This window comes from Halichondria panicea, chromosome 7 (genome assembly GCF_963675165.1).
Source record: "Halichondria panicea chromosome 7, odHalPani1.1, whole genome shotgun sequence".
Taxonomy (NCBI): domain Eukaryota; kingdom Metazoa; phylum Porifera; class Demospongiae; order Suberitida; family Halichondriidae; genus Halichondria; species Halichondria panicea.
The window spans coordinates 5,973,549-5,992,194 of NC_087383.1; the positions used below are offsets into that span (position 1 = coordinate 5,973,549).

The following is an 18,646-nucleotide window of genomic DNA, read 5'->3' on the forward strand; positions in this document are numbered from 1 at the left end:
TCAGGCCACACCCAACTAAATAGAGAAATCAATTATGACATCATAATTAAGAGGCGTGGCTTCCGGTCAAAATTTCGGCGCTGCGCGGCTGATAGGTTTTGCCCCCTCTTCCAAAAAATCCTGGCTACGCTCCTGGAGAGCATAACAATTCAAGACAAAGTCGCAAATTAGTCATTAGATTCGAGGTCAACCTGCACAGTCCCAATTAACCGAATAGCCGCGGTTATGATTTCATACCGCCCACCGCGTAACCAAAATCTAGTCAAATCGCTTGTTACTCGAGACTTTTCTTCTGCTTATAATGATATCTAAGAATTGCCGACAAACACTCAATGCCTATAGATGCATGTATATAGACTTTACATGTGTAATAGAATTTTGCTCATCAGAACGTCCATCCTCTCTAACCACCACATGGGTTTCCGTACACTCTTGTTATAATTATTACTACGATAATACACAAATTGAATACGAGGCCTTATCAAGATCAAGCTATAATAATTATTATTGTACAAACTTGATTACTAATAGTTCCCAAGCTTATAGGGGGTGTTTCAGCACCCTGAGTCCCTAGCTCGATACGAATGCACATAATCAAGCAATGATAATCAGCTAACGTAACCAACAAGACAATATTATTTTTGGTTTTATGATAATACAGTATAAATACTACCTAAAACTTTCTATCTTCTGTCAGACACTAAAATTAATAGTGAGCATGTGGCATTCAGCTACTGCGCATGCTCAACTCTTTATTCTTATAATCGAGTGAAAATACCCTCGTGCAAGAACTTTGAAGCAAAAGAGGGGATGGGCGTTTATTCAAGATGGGCATATTTTCGTGTGTCACAACTATTACTTGTATTGAACGAGTTAAAAACAAAAATAAGAGAGATTTTTCACAGTAGCCACGCATGCAGCATTTGATAGCAAATAGACTTGCCATATATACCGTATTACTAGAATATTTGCTAGTGAAAAACCTTTGTGAACGAACCAAACCAGCAGAAAAGTTGACCCTTTGCGATCTAACTATTGCGTTCTGGCAAGGATCACATGTGTATTTACTAGAGAGATAAAAATGTTGAGAGAAATTAATGTAAAGGAGAAAATGCATGCAAATGATGTTGCTATTACAGCTAAATATTAAGTGTTATTCTGAATTCTACATGTGTTCATGTTTTCTGTACGCAGACGAAAGTTGGGCATGTCTGGTCAAGGAGAACGTCAAAGTAAAGTATTTCTTTCGAATGTGCTTCCCCAGAAACCGTTAACTGCTATATCTTGGTGATGGTCCAAGATATAGCAGACTAGACACTCTCAGACCTTTCTATATAATATACTTCAATGGTAGTGACCCTCTTCAGTTCTGATTATTATTATACATGCAGACTGTTATAATTATACATCGTAAAATAATAGTGATCACTACTATTTTACGATGTATATAACAGTCTGCATATGGAACTTAGTACCAGTTACTTCAGACCTCCTTGACTCAACAGTCCCTTGGCCATATACCCCTATATATAATTTGGCAAGCAAACCCTCCTGATATGATCTTTAAGTGGCGATGGTGGTGCTCTGACCCACCTTCAGCAGTCAATACTTCCTTCATACAGCATATAATTATAGCTACAACCATAGCTCATAATTAATATAGATAAACTGACAATTATTTGCATACGGAAAAGCACTGGTATATAATACAAAAAACATGCAGTGCTTAAAATACATTTATAAATGAGTTCTATACAGTACTACGAAACTAACTTAAAGTAATATTTTGTACATCCACACTATAATTATACAGATCCTTGAACGGCTGTATTACAAGTTACAGCACTCTAGACACACACACACACACATCAGCGTATATACCTCGCTGTGCAAGCACACAGAGGCATCATAACTCAGTACAACGAATACTACGCTATAATTATATACCTCGCAGCGAGGTATACATGCAGTAGTGTGTTTGTGCGTGTGTCTGTGTAGAGTGATATACAACTGCTCAATAAGTGTATAAGAATAAGAGGCTTCTAGACAGACTAAGTCATATTCAGTATTAGTTATTGCCCAGCCAGAGTGCAACATGCCATATATTGCATTGGAGCAGTATAATGCCTGAGGGCCGCAGGCCCCGAGGGCATTATGTGATCCAGTGCAATATATGGCATGTTGCACGAGGGCGCCTGCAATAACTAACTTGTTGCCCAATGACGTTAAACTCGTCTGACTGGTCATATAAATCGTAATAAAAGACATGTGTTTTGAAGGTATTTAGTGTATTCATTAGTTTTGCTGAATTCCATAGTAAATTTTTAGCTAGTAGTTATAAAAGTAGTAGCCTATAAAAGGAACCAAATGAGTTATTGGTTGGGATGGTGGAGCATAAGCCCCAAATGGATATCTCTTAAAGAAATCTACTGCATTTACACACAGTGCAAGTGCATATAATCCAGTGCATTATGCCATATAATGCAGTGCAATATATGGTAGCCATGGCAGTGATGCAACATGCCATATACTGAGCACTGGAATGCTTTGATCTGCCCACTCACTGGGCAACAAGTGGATTTACAAAAATTAATAAATAAATATTATGCTTCGACTAGTTTTGCTTAGTAATACATTGAAGGCTATGAATGATCTACGCCGTTCTTCTGTTCTGCTGCTTTTCTCTGATTTGTCACAACTAAAATTCACTGAATTTTATTGCAGACTGCAGACTCTAACGTAGCAAAATCAGTTGAGTATAATTACATCTTAATTCTTATTAGCTATAATTATAATAATTATAGCTCTGCATTAGAACGCCCTAGCTACAAGAGTCATTATTAAAAATAATTATAATTATAGACATGAAACTTTCAGCATCCTTTTTAGCAAAAATCATTTCCCAACTATTTTTTCACACCATGTGTATAATTATGCCTCGAGGCGTAGCCATACGGTAAAGCTGACTGTGTGTGTGTCTGTTCCAGCTGCAACTGCTCAACAGTTACTTGTAATGCGACAAAAACAATAGGCTTCTAGTCACGTTCTCATGGATTTTGATTCGTCGATTAGCAAACATTCTCGAGTTATGGCTAGTTTGACTCACATTGAAGGCTGTGTTGCAGTCTCTTCAGGAATCTTTCATAGCATCATCTGTTTGCACAAACTTTCTATTCGAGTTAGCCTTGTACTAAAGCGCTAGCTTTTTGTTAGCTATACAAGAGTAAGAAAGAGCTGCTAAAGAAGCTAGCTATTTTAGTAATCATTATGGAACTTGCAGACACACCCCTTCTTCCTGGATGTAATGTGCATGCGCTCAATACCACGTGTAAGAGAATCCATTTTGAACGCCAGATCCTGGCAGAATCAATTTTCTTTTTTGTTGAGGTCCTGGTAAGCCACAAACCAACCTTTTCTGATAGACTGCTTGTTATAGATAATAATTATTACTACTTTCTGTGATTGATTTCTGTCTTTCACAGACTACTGACTATGCCTTTGACAAAGGTTTTCTCCAATTGTTTGGCTACATGCAATTTAAGACGATCAGTATGCACTTTCTTGTGAAACAATCAAAACACATTGCAAATTACTTATCTCTTCTATAACACTCTATAGTAATACTTTTGAGCGAAAGCAAAAACATGGCGAGAGGCATTAGCAAGTGCACGCTTGCAATACTTGTTGTAACTGTATACATGCGCTGCATTATCACCCGTGGTGTTCAGCACATGCACATAGGCGAACAAAAATTCATCCGATGTGGGGCTCAAACCCATGATCCTCAGATTAAGAGTCTGATGCTCTACCGACTGAACTTGTCTTAGTAGCAGATCCAGGAAAAAGAAAAGTGGGGTTTCAAATTAACGAGCGCGCAGTACGAACATTTTTGGGAGTTATGCCCACTTCCGGTTATACACGTTGTGCAGTAACACTATAGGGAAAATCCCATGCCAGGGTAAGTCCCATAATAGACCGGCCTGCGTAGAGCTATAGCTAGCTGCTATGAACAGTCAACTAACTAACTTATATAGGCGAACCCATTTGATACATCAAAACAACAGGTACAATTAATACAAAAAGCTAGGTAGTATAGTTGCATGCAATAAAGCCAGCTAGCATTATAAAATTATCTACTTTAAGTAGAGAGCAACACTCCATGGACGAGTTTTGCTACTCTCTCTTCTGAAAGGCTGCGATGGCATTCCAAGTAAATAAACCTATAATTATAGCTATAACTGCAAATCCGCAAAATTGCAATAAAAAAAAACGCTACTATAGAAGCCTATATATTATTAGCCTCGATCCCAGGCCCATCCGTCTCCAATTGAACGCTAGGTCGCCTCCTCGGCCTGGTATTGATTGTATATCTGGGCGTGACCGGAAACTGGTAAGTATCAAGAGGAATGCTATGTACTGTAACATCTTCAGTTTATCACAGTTGGCTAAAAATACAGTGATATAATGACACTAGAAATTAATACTGTTATCTGTAGAGTGTACTGCACAGCAGTACTGCGTCCATAATAAATGCAGATGTTTAGAAGCGAAGATCTCAAACAAGAGCTTCCAGAAAGACTTAATAAATACTGCGTTGGATATGCCTGCTAAGCCTTCAGGTGGCATAACAAAGATTGTGTGTTCACAGTGCATCAAGAGACAGTAGAATCCTGACGTCACTGGTCAGGATAGCAACCACAAGTGTTGAAAGAGCCATTCCACGTCAGTAGTTTTAGTGCAGGTAGTTCTATAAGATCGGCCCCCTTGGGAAGGACACGAGTGGCACTGGGGCATCCTCTTTCAATGAGTTCGCACCCATCAGCTAGGAACAGTACAACGGGGGTTGGAGGGGAAGGTTCCATTTTGCTCCTGTATATACTAGAACTTAAATTCACCATTCCACTATACATTTTGTAACTCACAGTGATGGTCCACACAAAACTAGCCTTGATCCCAGGCCGCACTTCCTTGAAGGCCGGTGAAGGAGGCTAACACAACACCAGTGCCAGTACCATAATGTCATATCTTGATCCAGATACCAAAGATTGGGCTATAGGCTATAGTGTACAATTTCCAATGATGAAATGGTATTATTGATTTATATCGCTCACTTTGACAATACATCCCAGGCCCAGCCACTTGTAGACACCCCTGAGCATAGTATACAAGAGATCGATGGCCGGAGTCTGAGGATAGACTCTACCAAGTGTATCTGGCAATCAATGGTCTAATCAAGCGCTTGTATTAAATTGTGTAGTCGAGTCAATCAAAGGTAGCCAACTGATAGCATAAACTTGAGAACATAGGTCTGTTCTTTCACAAGAGTGATGATCCTTCTTCCTTCGCACAAGACAGCTCCTCACACTCTAGCTAAGCCTATATCTATGACAAACTAAACTTGCTAAAGAATAATTATACCTATGACACGGAGTTCTTTGTGATTTAACGGTGATTTACGGAGTAAGTATGCTTATACATACACTATTAGTGTTTCTATTCGCTCCACCTTGCTCAGGTATTCGCTCTTTTTGAGCGAATACCTGAGCAACCACAGCAACCACAGCACATGCATGCCCAGATACACACCCAGATACAATCAATACCAGGCCGAGGAGGCGACCTAGTGTTCAATTGGAGACGGATTGGCCTGAGATCGAGGCTAATATAAATTATTATAGAAACTCTTGTTTGCACTTCACTGATCCTTGAGCAGCTGTAGCAGTCTATATATACAAACACAGACTATACCATAATTATACCTCTCTGAGCACAGTGGTATATTTCTAGGAAATGCAGGTAGTAGGAGGGTGCTGAGAGCGAGCGCCAAAAAATGTTTGATTGTTACTATAATAATTACATGCATGTATACAGGCTAGATACACTTGAATAACTCTTTGATCATCAGAACGTTCATCCTCTTTATAATTAATAATTATTATAGCTACCACCACATGGGTTTCCGTATATACACTCATGTTTTAATTGTTATACACTAACAAGTTACTATAATAACGATGCAAAACAGTGACCAGTGCAGGCCCTATACCTCTTATCAAGGAATCAAGGCATACTGTACGTTAGCAAGGTGTTCAATAATACCGAGAAATGTACAACCTACTTAATTGTTAGTATTTGACAACCCAGTACAGCATAATTATGCACAAAATAATAATTATTGTATTACTATACTAACTAATTACCATTGACAGCCACATTGCATTTCATGATGAGGAACTTTATCATGTCCAGGTCTCCCTCTCTGACTGCCAGTCCCAGTGGAGTTAGTCCATCCCTGGTCACAGCTCCTATAGTGGTGAGTATAATTATGTCAGGAATTAGCCTCGAATCCAGGCCGATTAAAATACGGCCCGCATGGCCATGGTATATATTACATGTGTAATCATATAGGTGTTGCCCGTCCACGCCGATGTACTATCGTATAGCGCGAAATTTTCGAGGGGCTTAATTTTCGCGGATTTCGTGGGTTAGTAATCCTACACAAAAATTAAGTCCACGAAAATGTTTCTATTGAGAAGGTTTATTTGCACATTATAGTCTGAAACTATATAGAAGAGGCTCTCATCTACAGTAGACTCTCGCTATTCCGGCTCTCTGAAGTACGGCCACCTCGATATACCGGCCATTTGGCTTGGCACGGAATGCTAGCTATAATATTATGCTTACACTGTTAAAAATGGTGCGTTAATTAACACACTTTTAGTGTGCTCGTTGCACTGTTTAAGTTTAACACACTGAGAGGTGTTGATCAACACACACTCTTGAGTGTGTTAATCAACACTGGTGGTAGTGTGCTCACATGACATGCATATAAGTGTTTACATAGCATGCACTGTATAGGTAATGTGCTCACATGACATGCATATAAGTGTTACCAGTACATCACATTGTCATAGCAACAAGAGACATTGCATTGATACAGCATACTTCAAATTAAATGATTAACAGTGAACGAAGTAAAACATCTTATGACTAATCTATCTAAGAAAGTGTACAAAATAGTTACATCGTTTGGTACCCTCTGCATGTTTGATTTCTGCTCCCTCGCAAAGATTTGACAACATTAACAGCGCTGAACACCTATAATAGAAAATTATTATTCCTGAATAACAAAATCAATCAATTTCTCACCTAAACAGCAGCGTTACAATCAGCTTCAGAGTGATTGACCAACTTTATGACGGACCTTTTTTCTATGTACATAAAACAAGACATGGCTGTAATTAATTAATCACTAGTTCATTCTTACCTTTTGTGCTGATGACTTGATACTTCTGCTCTCCTTTAGAGCTCTAAATGCAAAGAACAGCACGGTGTGAAGGGACTTAACTTGACAAAAACCTCATGATTATTATCTATAGAAGATTAAGAATAGCTCTTTACAATTTAAAAACTCACCTAAATTGTAGCATCACAACAGCTTTAGAGTGGCTGGAAATTGACCTTCAACTTAATGCCCAACGTTTTGAAGTTTGTTTCTACATGCATAAAACAGCACAGTTATTTACGTAATTAATAAGTTCACTCTTACTTTTAGTTTATGACTTGAAAACTTCTCTTCCCCTTGAGCTCTGAATGCATAGAACAGTACAGGTCTAAAGACTTCTCAAAGGATCAGGACTAGACTTGGTACGTGGACAAGAAATAATAGAAAAGCAGCTGCTTTGAAGATTGCTACGGCAACTGCACTGCTGCGCATGCGCATTCTATAATTAGTCTATAATTATGTTCTATAATTAGATAGCAGGAAAACTGATCATGTGATCCAGAGCCAGTGGCCACATGGCACAAGATGAGACAGAGAATGCAGCAGTAGTCTTTCCAGGCTGCTCTGAGAGCCAAGAGAACAGCAGGATATATACTAAAGATAAGTTAAGAAGTTGATCTACAGTATGCAAATTCTTTCAAGTCCCCATTGTCAATTTTATAAACTGGACCAAGCTATATAAATTATAATATTATATGAACTGATTTTCTCTTAGCTGGCTCCCATTTGTTATAGCAGCATTGAAATGTAGTATTATTACACCACTGTGCTCATACTCATATAATTCTCTGTGCAGGTGCAGCTGGCTGTGGTTTACTCACAAGATTAACTGCTATAGTAACTTGAAACCTTTAATATGTTTTTGTTTAATGGTCATCCATAAAAGTTTGTTGCGTGGATATTTGTTGTTATCGATTATAAGTTTTATAATTGTGACATAATCTCTGGGCTGTTTTGCCTGTACAGTGGTGTAAAAAGCGTAGTGTGTATGAATTACAGTTGGGCCTAGGGTATCAGTGTGTTCCTTTACACCACTTGAGTGAAGTGTGTGTGTGTGTTACGTTACACACTACTTAGTTGGTGTGTTCTGTTAACCTACTTCGTGTGTTAGTGAACACTGGGGTGCTCATTAACACACACTGACATTCACCAATAAAATTTAGTGTGTTGATTAACACCCTGTTTTTAACAGTGTACTGCACAAAACTCACCCTGAAGTACGGCCACTCCCTATTCCGTTTACCGGCCAGTGCTGGCTGTCCCAAACAAGGTTCAATGTAATTTTATACGAATATTACGGCCGGATATGGCGTTATGGGTGTGGTTTAGCAAATAAAATTGGATTACACTTAAATAGAGAACAGATTGATTCCTTATCCTACATTATCCTCGAGACAAGAACCGCAAAAGTAGTCATTAGATTCGAGGTAAGGTCGTTTTTAAGCCGCGGCTATTTCCTGAGCTACAGCCACCTCGCTATTCCGGCCAAGCTGCATGGTCCCAAGGGTGACCAGATTAACAAGAGTCTACTGTATACCTCTATAATGGTCGTATGGTTGGGATGTTTGACCTTGGTTTCTGTACAGACCATGGGAAATCTTTGAATTTGTGTTTCCAACTTAACTACGACCATACGACCATTGTAGAGGTAGCCTCTTCTAACTTCAGAATGGTGTGCAAGCCTTCTCGACAATGGAATAGAGCTAGGGCATAAGCCACGGAGACAAAATATTTGAACTTAGTAAACGAACTATTATTATAGTTCACGGTATTATTATAGTGCACGCTTGCAACACTTGTTGTAACTGTATACATGTGTGTAATAGTCTGCTAGTACAATATAGCTTCATTGGTATTGGTGTGCTGCATTATCACCCGTGGTGTTCAGCACATGCACATATAGAAGGGGCAATACCAGCGAACAAAAATTCATTCAATGTGGGGCTCAAACCCATGATCAGAGTCTGATGCTCTACCGACTGAACTTGACTTAGTAGCAGATCCAAGAAAAAGAAAAGGTGGATTTCAAATTAACGAGCGCGCAGTACGAACATTTTTGGGAGTTACGCCCACTTCCGGTCACACGTTGTGTAAGACTATAGGGAAATCCCATGCAAACTCATTTGATACATCAAAACAACAGGTATTCAACTAATACAAAAAGCTAGGTAGTATAGTTGCATGCAATAAAGCCAGCTAGCATTATAATTATAGTGCAGAGCTATATGAAATTATCTACTAAGTAGAGTAGCAACACTCCATGGACGAGTTTTGCTACTCACTCTTCTGAAAGGCTGCGATGGATTTCCAAGTAAATAAACCTATAATTATAGCTATAACTGCAAATCCGCAAATTGCAATCCAAAAAACGATACTATAGAAGCCTATATATTATAGAAACTCTTGTTTGCACTTCATTGATCCTTGAGCAGCTGTAGCAGTCTATACACACACATGCACACAGTATACCATAATAATTATACCTCTCTGAGCACAGTGGTGTTTCTAGGAAATGCAGCTAGTAAGGAGGGTGCTGAGAGCGAGCGCAAAAAAATGTTTGATTGCTACTATAATAATTACATGCATGTATACAGGCTAGATACACTTGAATAACTCTTTGATCATCAGAACGTTCATCCTCTTTATATAATTAATAATTATTATAGCTACCATCACATGGGTTTCCGTATATACACTCATGTTTTAATTGTTATACACTAACAAGTTACTATAATAACGATGCAAAACAGTGACCAGTGCAGGCCCTATACCAGTACGGCCACTCGCTATTCCGTTTACCGGCCAATGCTGGCTGTCCCAAACAAGGTTCAATGTAATTTATACGTATATTACGGCCGGATATGATGTTTTAGGTGTGGTTTAGCAAATAAAATTGGATTACATTTAAATAGAGAACAGAATGATTCATTATCCTACATTATCCTCGAGACAAGAACCGCAAAAGTAGTAATCCAATTTTATTTGCTAAACCACACCCAAAACGTCATATCCGCCGTAATATACGCATAAAGTTACATTGAAAACCTTGTTTGGGACAGCCAGTACTGGCCGGTAAACGGAATAGCGAGTGGCCGTTCTTCAGGGTGAATTTTGTGCAGTAAACATAATTATAGCTAGCATTCCGTGCCAAGCCAAATGGCCGGTATATCGAGGTGGCCGTACTTCAGAGAGCCGGAATAGCGAGAGTGTACTGTACACAGCAGAACAAAATTACAGTGTGTTATTATAGCGTATAGCATATCAAATTGCTTAACTGTATATGCATAGAAAGGTCAACGCAATGAGCTATTCCCTATAATTATGGCAGTAGTCTATGGCCTACAAGTTACTATACACCCTAGAAGTGCTAACCCTCGGCTGTTGACAGGTGAATATAGAGTGTTCAGTTTTACAATAATAAAGAGACTGGTAAAGGATCACTTTAGCTGCATGTAGATCTACCTCGAATAAAGGTCGCGTGTGAAGCTCATGCAAGTTCAAGGTATTCCGCAAAAATTAAATGCGCGAAAACTATTCTAACGGTCATTTTGCGAAATTTCATTAATCATACCCTCATAAACTATATATACCCACTATACGGTATGAAGAGCAAGCCACAAGTATTGTTTAGTGTTAAGTGCCATCAACACGCAGGAACATTTCACCTATATATAAGGTGTCACACAAAGAGACACTACATTTGCCCACAAGCATGCTACTGATTGTACAGAGCATGACCAAGGGCGTATACAGAGAAGAGGGCATGCAACTCACTATGTACCCTACGTACTCATCCGACTTCGTATCAGAGACCGGATATGCTAAAAATAGAATCCAGTATACGGACGTGAACAAGTGGGCGGTGTTGTTTACGGAGTTATAATTATGGGCGTGTACATCAGAGCTGCCTTTGCTAGCTAGCTAACAGTGCAGTATTATTTTAGAGAAGTGTCATGACCAGTCCTAGTCCAGTCAGGTCCAAGACAACCCCTTCGAGCGGGAAGTTAAGTGCTGGGCGCATTGTTAAGAAGTACCAGAGACTCAGGAAGACAGGTTTATTGTACCTAGGTTTCATCTTCTTGGAGTTGCAACTGTTGGATGGTTTGCCTTTGCCTTTGACACTGCTAGTACGAGCCATACTGCTGAGAACTAGTTTTACTATGCTGCAATCGAGCTAGCTTATACAGATATAATGATTTACCTTGTGCGGTCAAAGGTTACGCGTGGGCGTTTTTGTGGGCAGTTCTAAAAATAGCTCAATACGAAGTCGGATGATTCTGAGAATAGGGCGAGTTGCATGCCCTCTTCTCTGTATACGCCCTTGGCATGACCACAAAGCTAATAATTATACGTAAGAGCAAGCCACAAGTATTGTTACATGCAGAGGTATAAATTAACAGTCGGTCGCAATTAGCTGACTATTAACTATACTGGCTCAGTGATAGTGTCCTAGCATGCAAAGACTGAAAGCCAAAGGTCATAATTATAGTTATGATGAACATGTGACAGTGCCAATGAAAAGGGACCTTAACGCGGGCAGTTTCGAATCAGTTTTTATTGTTGAATCGGATAGAGCGTCCTTTAAGCTTCAAAATGATACCAAGATCGACCTCCTAGCTACTTTCTTTCCGGAGATATGTTCGAGGGAACGCTACGAAGGTATTGCAACCTTGAGTAAATGACCCTCAAACTTCATGAATAATTGAAGTTCAATTATTGCCTTCCGGGCACTTCCGTATACTCATAAAGCTTAGTAAAAGATATTCTGGAGAAGACAAGTTAGTTAGATGAAGGCTAGGCGTTCTAGGACTCTCTAGCTAGCTAGTATAGCTATGTAACTGGATTGCTTGCGAAATTTGACTCAAAATACTCATCCCAAACCTTCGTCTGGGATGGCCATTTATACCCACTCTACGGCACTATAATTATATACGGTACGAAGAGCAAGCCACAAGTATTGTTTATAGTTGTTAAGTGCCATCAACACGATTAAACGTATTCTGACTTGTTCAGTTTACTATATATACACCCTAGAGCACTGAAGTGCTAACCCTCGTCTGTTGACAGGAGAATGGAGTGCATATAGCAACCACACAATCAATAGTGTTTGAATTAACAGTAACAGACTCAGTAGATCAATTATTATAGCAAACATATAGAGACTGGTAAAGGATCACTTTAGCTGCATGTATAGATCTACCTCAAATAAAGGTCGCGTGTGGAGCTCGTGCAAGTTCAAGTTATTCCGCGAAACTTAAATGAGCGAAAACTATTATAACAGTCATTTCGCGAAATTTCATACACCCTCAAACTATACCCACTATAATTATATAAGCCATGCACACAACACACCATGACAGTGCATAAGCTATACGGTACGGTATGAAGAGCAAGCCACAAGTATTGTTACAGAGGTATAAATAATAGTCGGTCCATCGGTCAATTTCTAAGCAATTATCTGACCATTAACTACTTGCTCGGTCATAGTGTCCTAGCATGCAAAGATTAAAGGCCAAAAGTAATTAGGGTTAGGGTAAAATGTAACATGGAAGGGACAGTATGACTTGTGTAACCTTGACAACGTATCTAGGTACCCTAACCCTCCATTATCAACTTCCCCTGATCATGAACTGTACTTCATTCACATGAATATTGTATTGCATGTACTAACTTACTATTGATATTCACATTGCACTCTGTGATGAGGTACTTGATAGTGTCCAGCCTCCCCCATCTGACTGCCAGTCCCAGTGGAGTTAGTCCAACATGGTTCACAGCTCCTATAGTGGTGAGTGAGGGAGCATTGACACGTACATAGTTCACTAAGTCAGAGTCAATTGTTCTCAAATTCAACTATTCAATAGCTGCGTATGCACTAGACACGTTTAAACTTGGTACATGCATGCATGGGGATAATTCCAGGGATGAAACATGTTACTATCCCCAGATTAGAATGAACATTACCACAATAGTATAGAGTCATATGGCTGCGTAGCAACCACAAGAACGTTGTCAGTTAAAAACCACGTAGAGGTCAGGGTACAACAACCGTTTGTTCTCAAATCACAAATCACGTGTGTGTGTGTGTGTGTGTGTGTGTGTGTGTCTGCAGGGTGTCATACAGGGGGGAAAGGGGGGATATCCCCCCCCTATCTCCAATTTCCCCCCCCTTTTTTTGCTGACTGAGGGTCCATAGCTGGCAATTTTACATACTATAAGGGTATTGAAATAACAGTTGACCTTTTTTTTAGCAAAATTTTCTGGTTACTTTTCTTATTTCCCCCCTCTACTTCAAAATCCTGTATGACACCCTGGTGTGTGTGTGTGTGTGTGCGTGTGCGTGTGCGTGTGCGTGTGCGTGTGTGTGTGACTAACAATGGCAGTCAGACCCACTAGACTATAGTACATATCAGTGAGGTCACTAAACCAGACACGATATGAACGTGTATTTGTGTTTAGGGTATTAAAAGGATAATAATTATTATAATAGCAGGGCTTGTAGCTGCAGGAGCAGAAGAGAGGAAGAGAGGAAGGAGGCCGAATACACCAGCCTTGGTTCATGCACTGCATTGCTTCACCCCACTATAGCTAGCCATAGAGACTACTGGTGTTCTAGGGCCTAAGTCTAAGACATTTGTTAAGGAATTAGGTGGGCACGTTGCACGTGTCACGGGAGATCAAAAGTCCTCCCATTACTTACTGCAAAGGCTGTCGGTCGCAGTACAGCGTGGAAATGCGGCCTCAGTGATGGGCACAATGGACTCACAGACCCTCTCCCTCGAAACATTGGAACTTTGAATTACTACATTATTTATTGTTGTACGAATTACACCTGGTCTGTACATGTATACGTATACTATATAATTATATTATTAATTTTTCTACTAGTATAAAAAAACTAATTATTATCCCACATATAAAAGCGACTAACTAATTAAACGAACAGGAAACATAATTATTCATGAACATTTCTAGCAATATTGAGTGTTTTGACATAAGCACATGTACATGCATGTGTCTAGCCCTAACCACTATGTACGTTAGTTCAGTTATGAATTGGAGATAATACGGCCTTAAAGTGTTACATGACACACACACTGACTTACCTAGGTCACACTGTCCAGTTGCCATCAGTAACTGGACACACTTCAGGTGTCCCTTGTAGCAGGCTGTGTGCAGGGGAGTGTTCTTAGCATTATTAGCCTGTACATTGATATCGATGCCATCTTGCTGTGTGAGTATCTTCACTATATCAGGGTGGTTTGCTACATGGAGAGCGGTGTATCCAAACCAGTTCCTCGAGTCTACAGGAGCTCCTCTAGCCAGCAGCCTCTCCACCTCGTCCACACGACCATCATGAGAAGCCTGATAGAGTTGCCTACCCGGGTCATGACTACAGTGTATTGTGGGAGGAGGTAAACAATGAAGGGCAGAAATTATCATTATTATGTACCTACAAATGACAATGAGTAATCTCAGTCTCCAATTAGTGGACTCTTAGGTGGTGAGGAGTGAGTGGGTGTATTATAGAGGATGTGACTGTATTGACCACAATCTTAGGAGCTAGCCTTCACTTGCTAGCTATACCCACATCTAGACACCAGAGGAGCCTGCAACTAATTAACCATCACTCATTTAGGTAACTCATTAGTTTCTGAGGTTGTCATCTAAATAAGTAATACAGTCATCTTTGCTTCTATAGCTAGTAAGCACGAGTTATACTATTATACATTAGATCATGTTTGTCATAAATACTGCAATCTGATTGGTTATGATGTAGTGTTAGGAGTACATTATGGTCACAGTCATTATTGGACAATAGAGTGTCTGGATTCATAGATAAGGAGTACTGTATTCATTGTGGCCTCTGAGATAAGGTCACCTCAAATGTTAACCACTTAGTAAACTATAGATTATAGAGTTAGAGAAGTTACATTGAATCTGCAATGGAGCCTCGAAACTATTCGCGTTACTTATGAACGAGGCTGTTAAGCAATTTTTTGCCGGGTAACTCCCTTAAAATAAGAAAGTTGTGTTTCCTCGAGACATCATCTGTTTATAACATGCCTAGTCCGTCAGCCACATGTAGTACTTATAATGACTGACAACATACACCCAGATAAATTCAGCTAATAAAGTCATACGTTCCCAAGGCTGTTTTAGAGCGTGCTAGTTATAACTACTACAATAGGTATAGACCTTGAATATAAGTAAGTTACACGGACTGAGCAGCTATTTGTAGTTTATTATGCACTGTGTGTAGAAATAGGTATTGTTGTGGCTCCATTAAACCACAGCGTAGCGCGGATGATACTCGAGGGTACCTTCGTTTCCAACCCCTTTAACCCCTCAATCTATGGTGTAACACAACAACTCATGATCAGAGTGTTCCAGGGTTCAATGAACTATTTGTTGTGTGGGTTCTAATGAATAAGAATGGTATGCAGAAACATTAATTTTCTTACAGAGCAATTCTAATGCACCTATCAATGTGTCGCCCCACTACCTCCTAGGGAGGGGTCAGGCTAACATGGAGGATTTGACCATAACTATACCCCAGGTCAAATTCCCCACATGCATGGGGGAGGATTCTTGTTCAAATACCCTAATTCCCCAGTCACCACCAGTCACAGCCTCAAGCAGTTGTACAGTCTTTACTACGCAAGGCCAGGTCAAATCATATCAGTATGGGGCCAACATTTCAAGTCAAATTCCCCCGTATGTCCGGGGGGAGCACATTAGGTGCATAATTGCAATCTATTATTATTTTCCTAATCAGCAATCTCATGGTCTAGTGTGTGATTGATCGAAGCTGTACATGTATACTGATGTATCTTTGTCAACCCTGAATACATACACAGACAGGCCACCAGATATTATGTACACCTTGTAGCTGTACAAGCTCACCTTGTTGCCATTGTCCTGACCTTCCTGACCTGCCCTGGGGCGGCCAGGGACTAGTAGCTGCAAGATTATAGCCTGATCGGCAGAGTTACTTCAGCTTTCAGATATATATATAGCACCACACAAAGCTTTGTTTTGAGATGAGATACGCCCCTCACCTGAGTTAGGAGATACGCCCCTTTTTAGCTCTTTTTGCCACGATTATTGTGCATGCATGATCGACGACGTCACTGCATGCAGGGAATGCCTTCCGGGGGGGGGGGGGGCAATTTTCATGCGGGGAACACTGTTTTAGTTTTCTTTACCTACACTCCATAAATTATTTGCTCTCATAGAAAAGTAATCAACAAATTTGTATTCTTCAGTTCATAATTAATGATTAGGTCAATTGCAATTTCATGTGCACAGTTCACATGATCAGAAATACAAGTACGAGTGGAAATAATAGTTATTAGTATTATGTTATTACTAGCAGTCCATTTCTCTAGTCCAATACAATAGAGAGGTTATTTCTTTGCCCCGAGATGGAGTGGACTCTGAGAGGGATAGTGGAGCGTAGGTGGGCGTGGCCCTAGTGGGGGAAATCCCCTCGATGGTGGTGGTGGGTAGTACCCGCCAGCAGGAGGAGGGAATCCTGCCCCAAGGGAAAGCAGTACAGATCATGATAATCACGTTCTATAGCTACTACACAGACACCTTACACACAGGGTAGGGTACACGCAATGTGAAGATAAGCTTGTACATGTATCACTATGTATACCTGTAATAAATGTTTTAGGTGTTAAAATTCATTTCAAGTGGATAATGGCAACTTCTAAAGAAAAGCTCTGGACATTCGATTAGTGCTTGTTAAACATTTCTCTCTAATTACCTGGTGGCGGTGGTGGTGGTCCGAGTAGTTGTGACACGTGTGGTGGGCGGGATCCCAGTACATGTGATATTTGTGGTGGGCGTGGTGGTGGGGGAAATCCCCCAGGAGGAGGAGGGGGAGTCGCCTTGGAGCTCAGGCCAAAGGGGTCAAAGGGCAAAGGAGGCGGGGCTACACAGAAAGAACACACAATATCAATAGGACATTCTGAAAAAGGAGGTACACAAAAAGGTGTCAAGGTTACGGTAATTGCTCATGAATATTCATGAGTTTTTTTGGCTAGCTTTGTTCTCTCCAAATGTGCTGTTAAGATTGTCAATTATTCACTGTACAAAGGTTGTGTTGCTCCACACAATACCACACATGTAATTACTGTGAGCACTAAACAACGTACAGTATGCAAATGTTGCCAGTGCTAGTGGCTTTGCAGAGATGATATCTAAAAGGACTACGATAAAGTTGGATAACAAAAAGAAACATTGTAATAATTGGTAGTGCCCCTATATCAAACCCACTGTAGTGAGGACACTCACCTGCTGGTAGTCCTGGTACAGGGGCTAGCGTCTGTTGACCCTTGACCCCCAGGGAGGGGGTGGTCTGGGCCTTTCCCCACAACACCTTGAGTCTGCGACCTGAAACACACACACACACACACACAAGGAGATAAACAATTATGCCTCTCAGCGAGGTATGTGTGTGTGTGTGTGTGGGGGTGGGAGAGGTGTGTGTGTGGGTGTGTGTGGGTGGGAGAGGTGTGTGGGTGTGTGTGTGTGGGTGGGTGGGTGGGGTGGGGTGGGGTGTGTGGGTGTGATAAGGATTTTAGCTGTATATAATAGTACAATGTGGGTATAGCTACGTATACTAAAATCAATCATTGATTCCTCCATCAAAAGGCACATACATTCTTTAGCATGAAATTAGACGATTACCGTACGTATAATTATAGTGGGAAATGATTGTTGAAATGTAACTAGCTAAAAAAAAAGGTCAACTGTTACTTCAGTACCCTATAGCTGTTAGTATGTAACATTGCCAGCTATGGACCCCAACTAGTACCTGCATGAATGCAGGGGGATATCCCCCCTGTATGACACTCTCTATATCCTTGCTCTTTCTTCAAAAAATATAAAATTTAGGCCCAAAAGATATACTCATGACCTCTGACCTCAGTATTTCAGATTACAGAGGTCATGCCCATGTAACTATGTACTGACCTCTTAATGATGCCATGACCCGGCAGTCTCAGGTCATTGTGAACAATCCCCTGACAGTGCAGGTAACAGAGAGCCTGCTGCAGTGACTGTGAGTCCGTGCTGTGAGGTGTGTGGGGGTGTGTGTGGAGTGGGTGGGGTGAAGTGTGTTGGTTGTGTGGAGTGGGTGTATTGTGTGGGGTGTGTGGGTGTAGTGTGTGGGGTGTGTAGAGGGGACACATGCATGAGAGGGGACACATGCATGCACACATGAAGCTAAGAGGTCAGTTGCAGCCACCACACACACTATCACCTACACCAGGGAATACTATATAATTATATACAGTGGAGCATCAGAACCAAATTCTTGATTAACTGATTAAGGTTACAGCAAACAGT

The 18,646-nt window shown here is 40.5% G+C and overlaps 2 protein-coding genes and 2 long non-coding RNA genes across 21 annotated transcripts in view; all 4 read right to left on the minus strand.

Annotated features, from left to right (window-relative positions):
- The window catches only part of LOC135338457 (uncharacterized), a 36,352-nt gene extending 19,980 nt beyond the window's left edge, over positions 1-16,372 (minus strand). The window contains exons 1-3 of the mRNA XM_064534594.1: positions 16,193-16,372; positions 14,392-14,678; positions 12,961-13,065 (exon numbers count right to left, since the gene is read on the minus strand). Of these exons, the coding sequence (XP_064390664.1) occupies positions 12,961-13,065; positions 14,392-14,678; positions 16,193-16,203 (403 nt within the window). The 5' untranslated portion in view covers positions 16,204-16,372. The remainder of the gene's footprint in view (positions 1-12,960; positions 13,066-14,391; positions 14,679-16,192) is intronic.
- On the minus strand, positions 4,134-10,083 carry LOC135338635 (uncharacterized). Of its 2 annotated transcripts, XR_010395677.1 has the most exons (4): positions 9,769-10,083; positions 5,112-5,759; positions 4,923-5,057; positions 4,135-4,869 (listed from the first exon to the last, which is right to left on the minus strand). It is a non-coding gene; the product is annotated as an uncharacterized LOC135338635 (long non-coding RNA). The 2 variants fall into 2 exon arrangements; XR_010395676.1 differs by having other exon boundaries at positions 4,134-4,869; positions 4,923-5,759.
- LOC135338572 (uncharacterized) lies at positions 7,127-8,472 on the minus strand. Its single transcript, XR_010395601.1, has 4 exons — positions 7,550-8,472; positions 7,417-7,496; positions 7,268-7,310; positions 7,127-7,211 (listed from the first exon to the last, which is right to left on the minus strand). It is a non-coding gene; the product is annotated as an uncharacterized LOC135338572 (long non-coding RNA).
- A 186-nt stretch (positions 16,373-16,558) lies between the features above and the next one.
- The window catches only part of LOC135338505 (splicing factor 3B subunit 4-like), a 166,848-nt gene continuing 164,760 nt past the window's right edge, over positions 16,559-18,646 (minus strand). For all 17 annotated transcript variants that reach the window (XR_010395515.1, XR_010395512.1, XR_010395516.1 and 14 more), the window contains 4 exons: positions 18,272-18,370; positions 17,591-17,689; positions 17,061-17,228; positions 16,559-16,823 (listed from right to left, as the gene is read on the minus strand). Coding sequence is in view for 2 of the 17 variants with exons in the window: in XM_064534668.1 (XP_064390738.1) it covers positions 16,696-16,823; positions 17,061-17,228; positions 17,591-17,689; positions 18,272-18,287 (411 nt within the window). In the remaining 15 variants the exon portion in view is untranslated. The remainder of the gene's footprint in view (positions 16,824-17,060; positions 17,229-17,590; positions 17,690-18,271; positions 18,371-18,646) is intronic.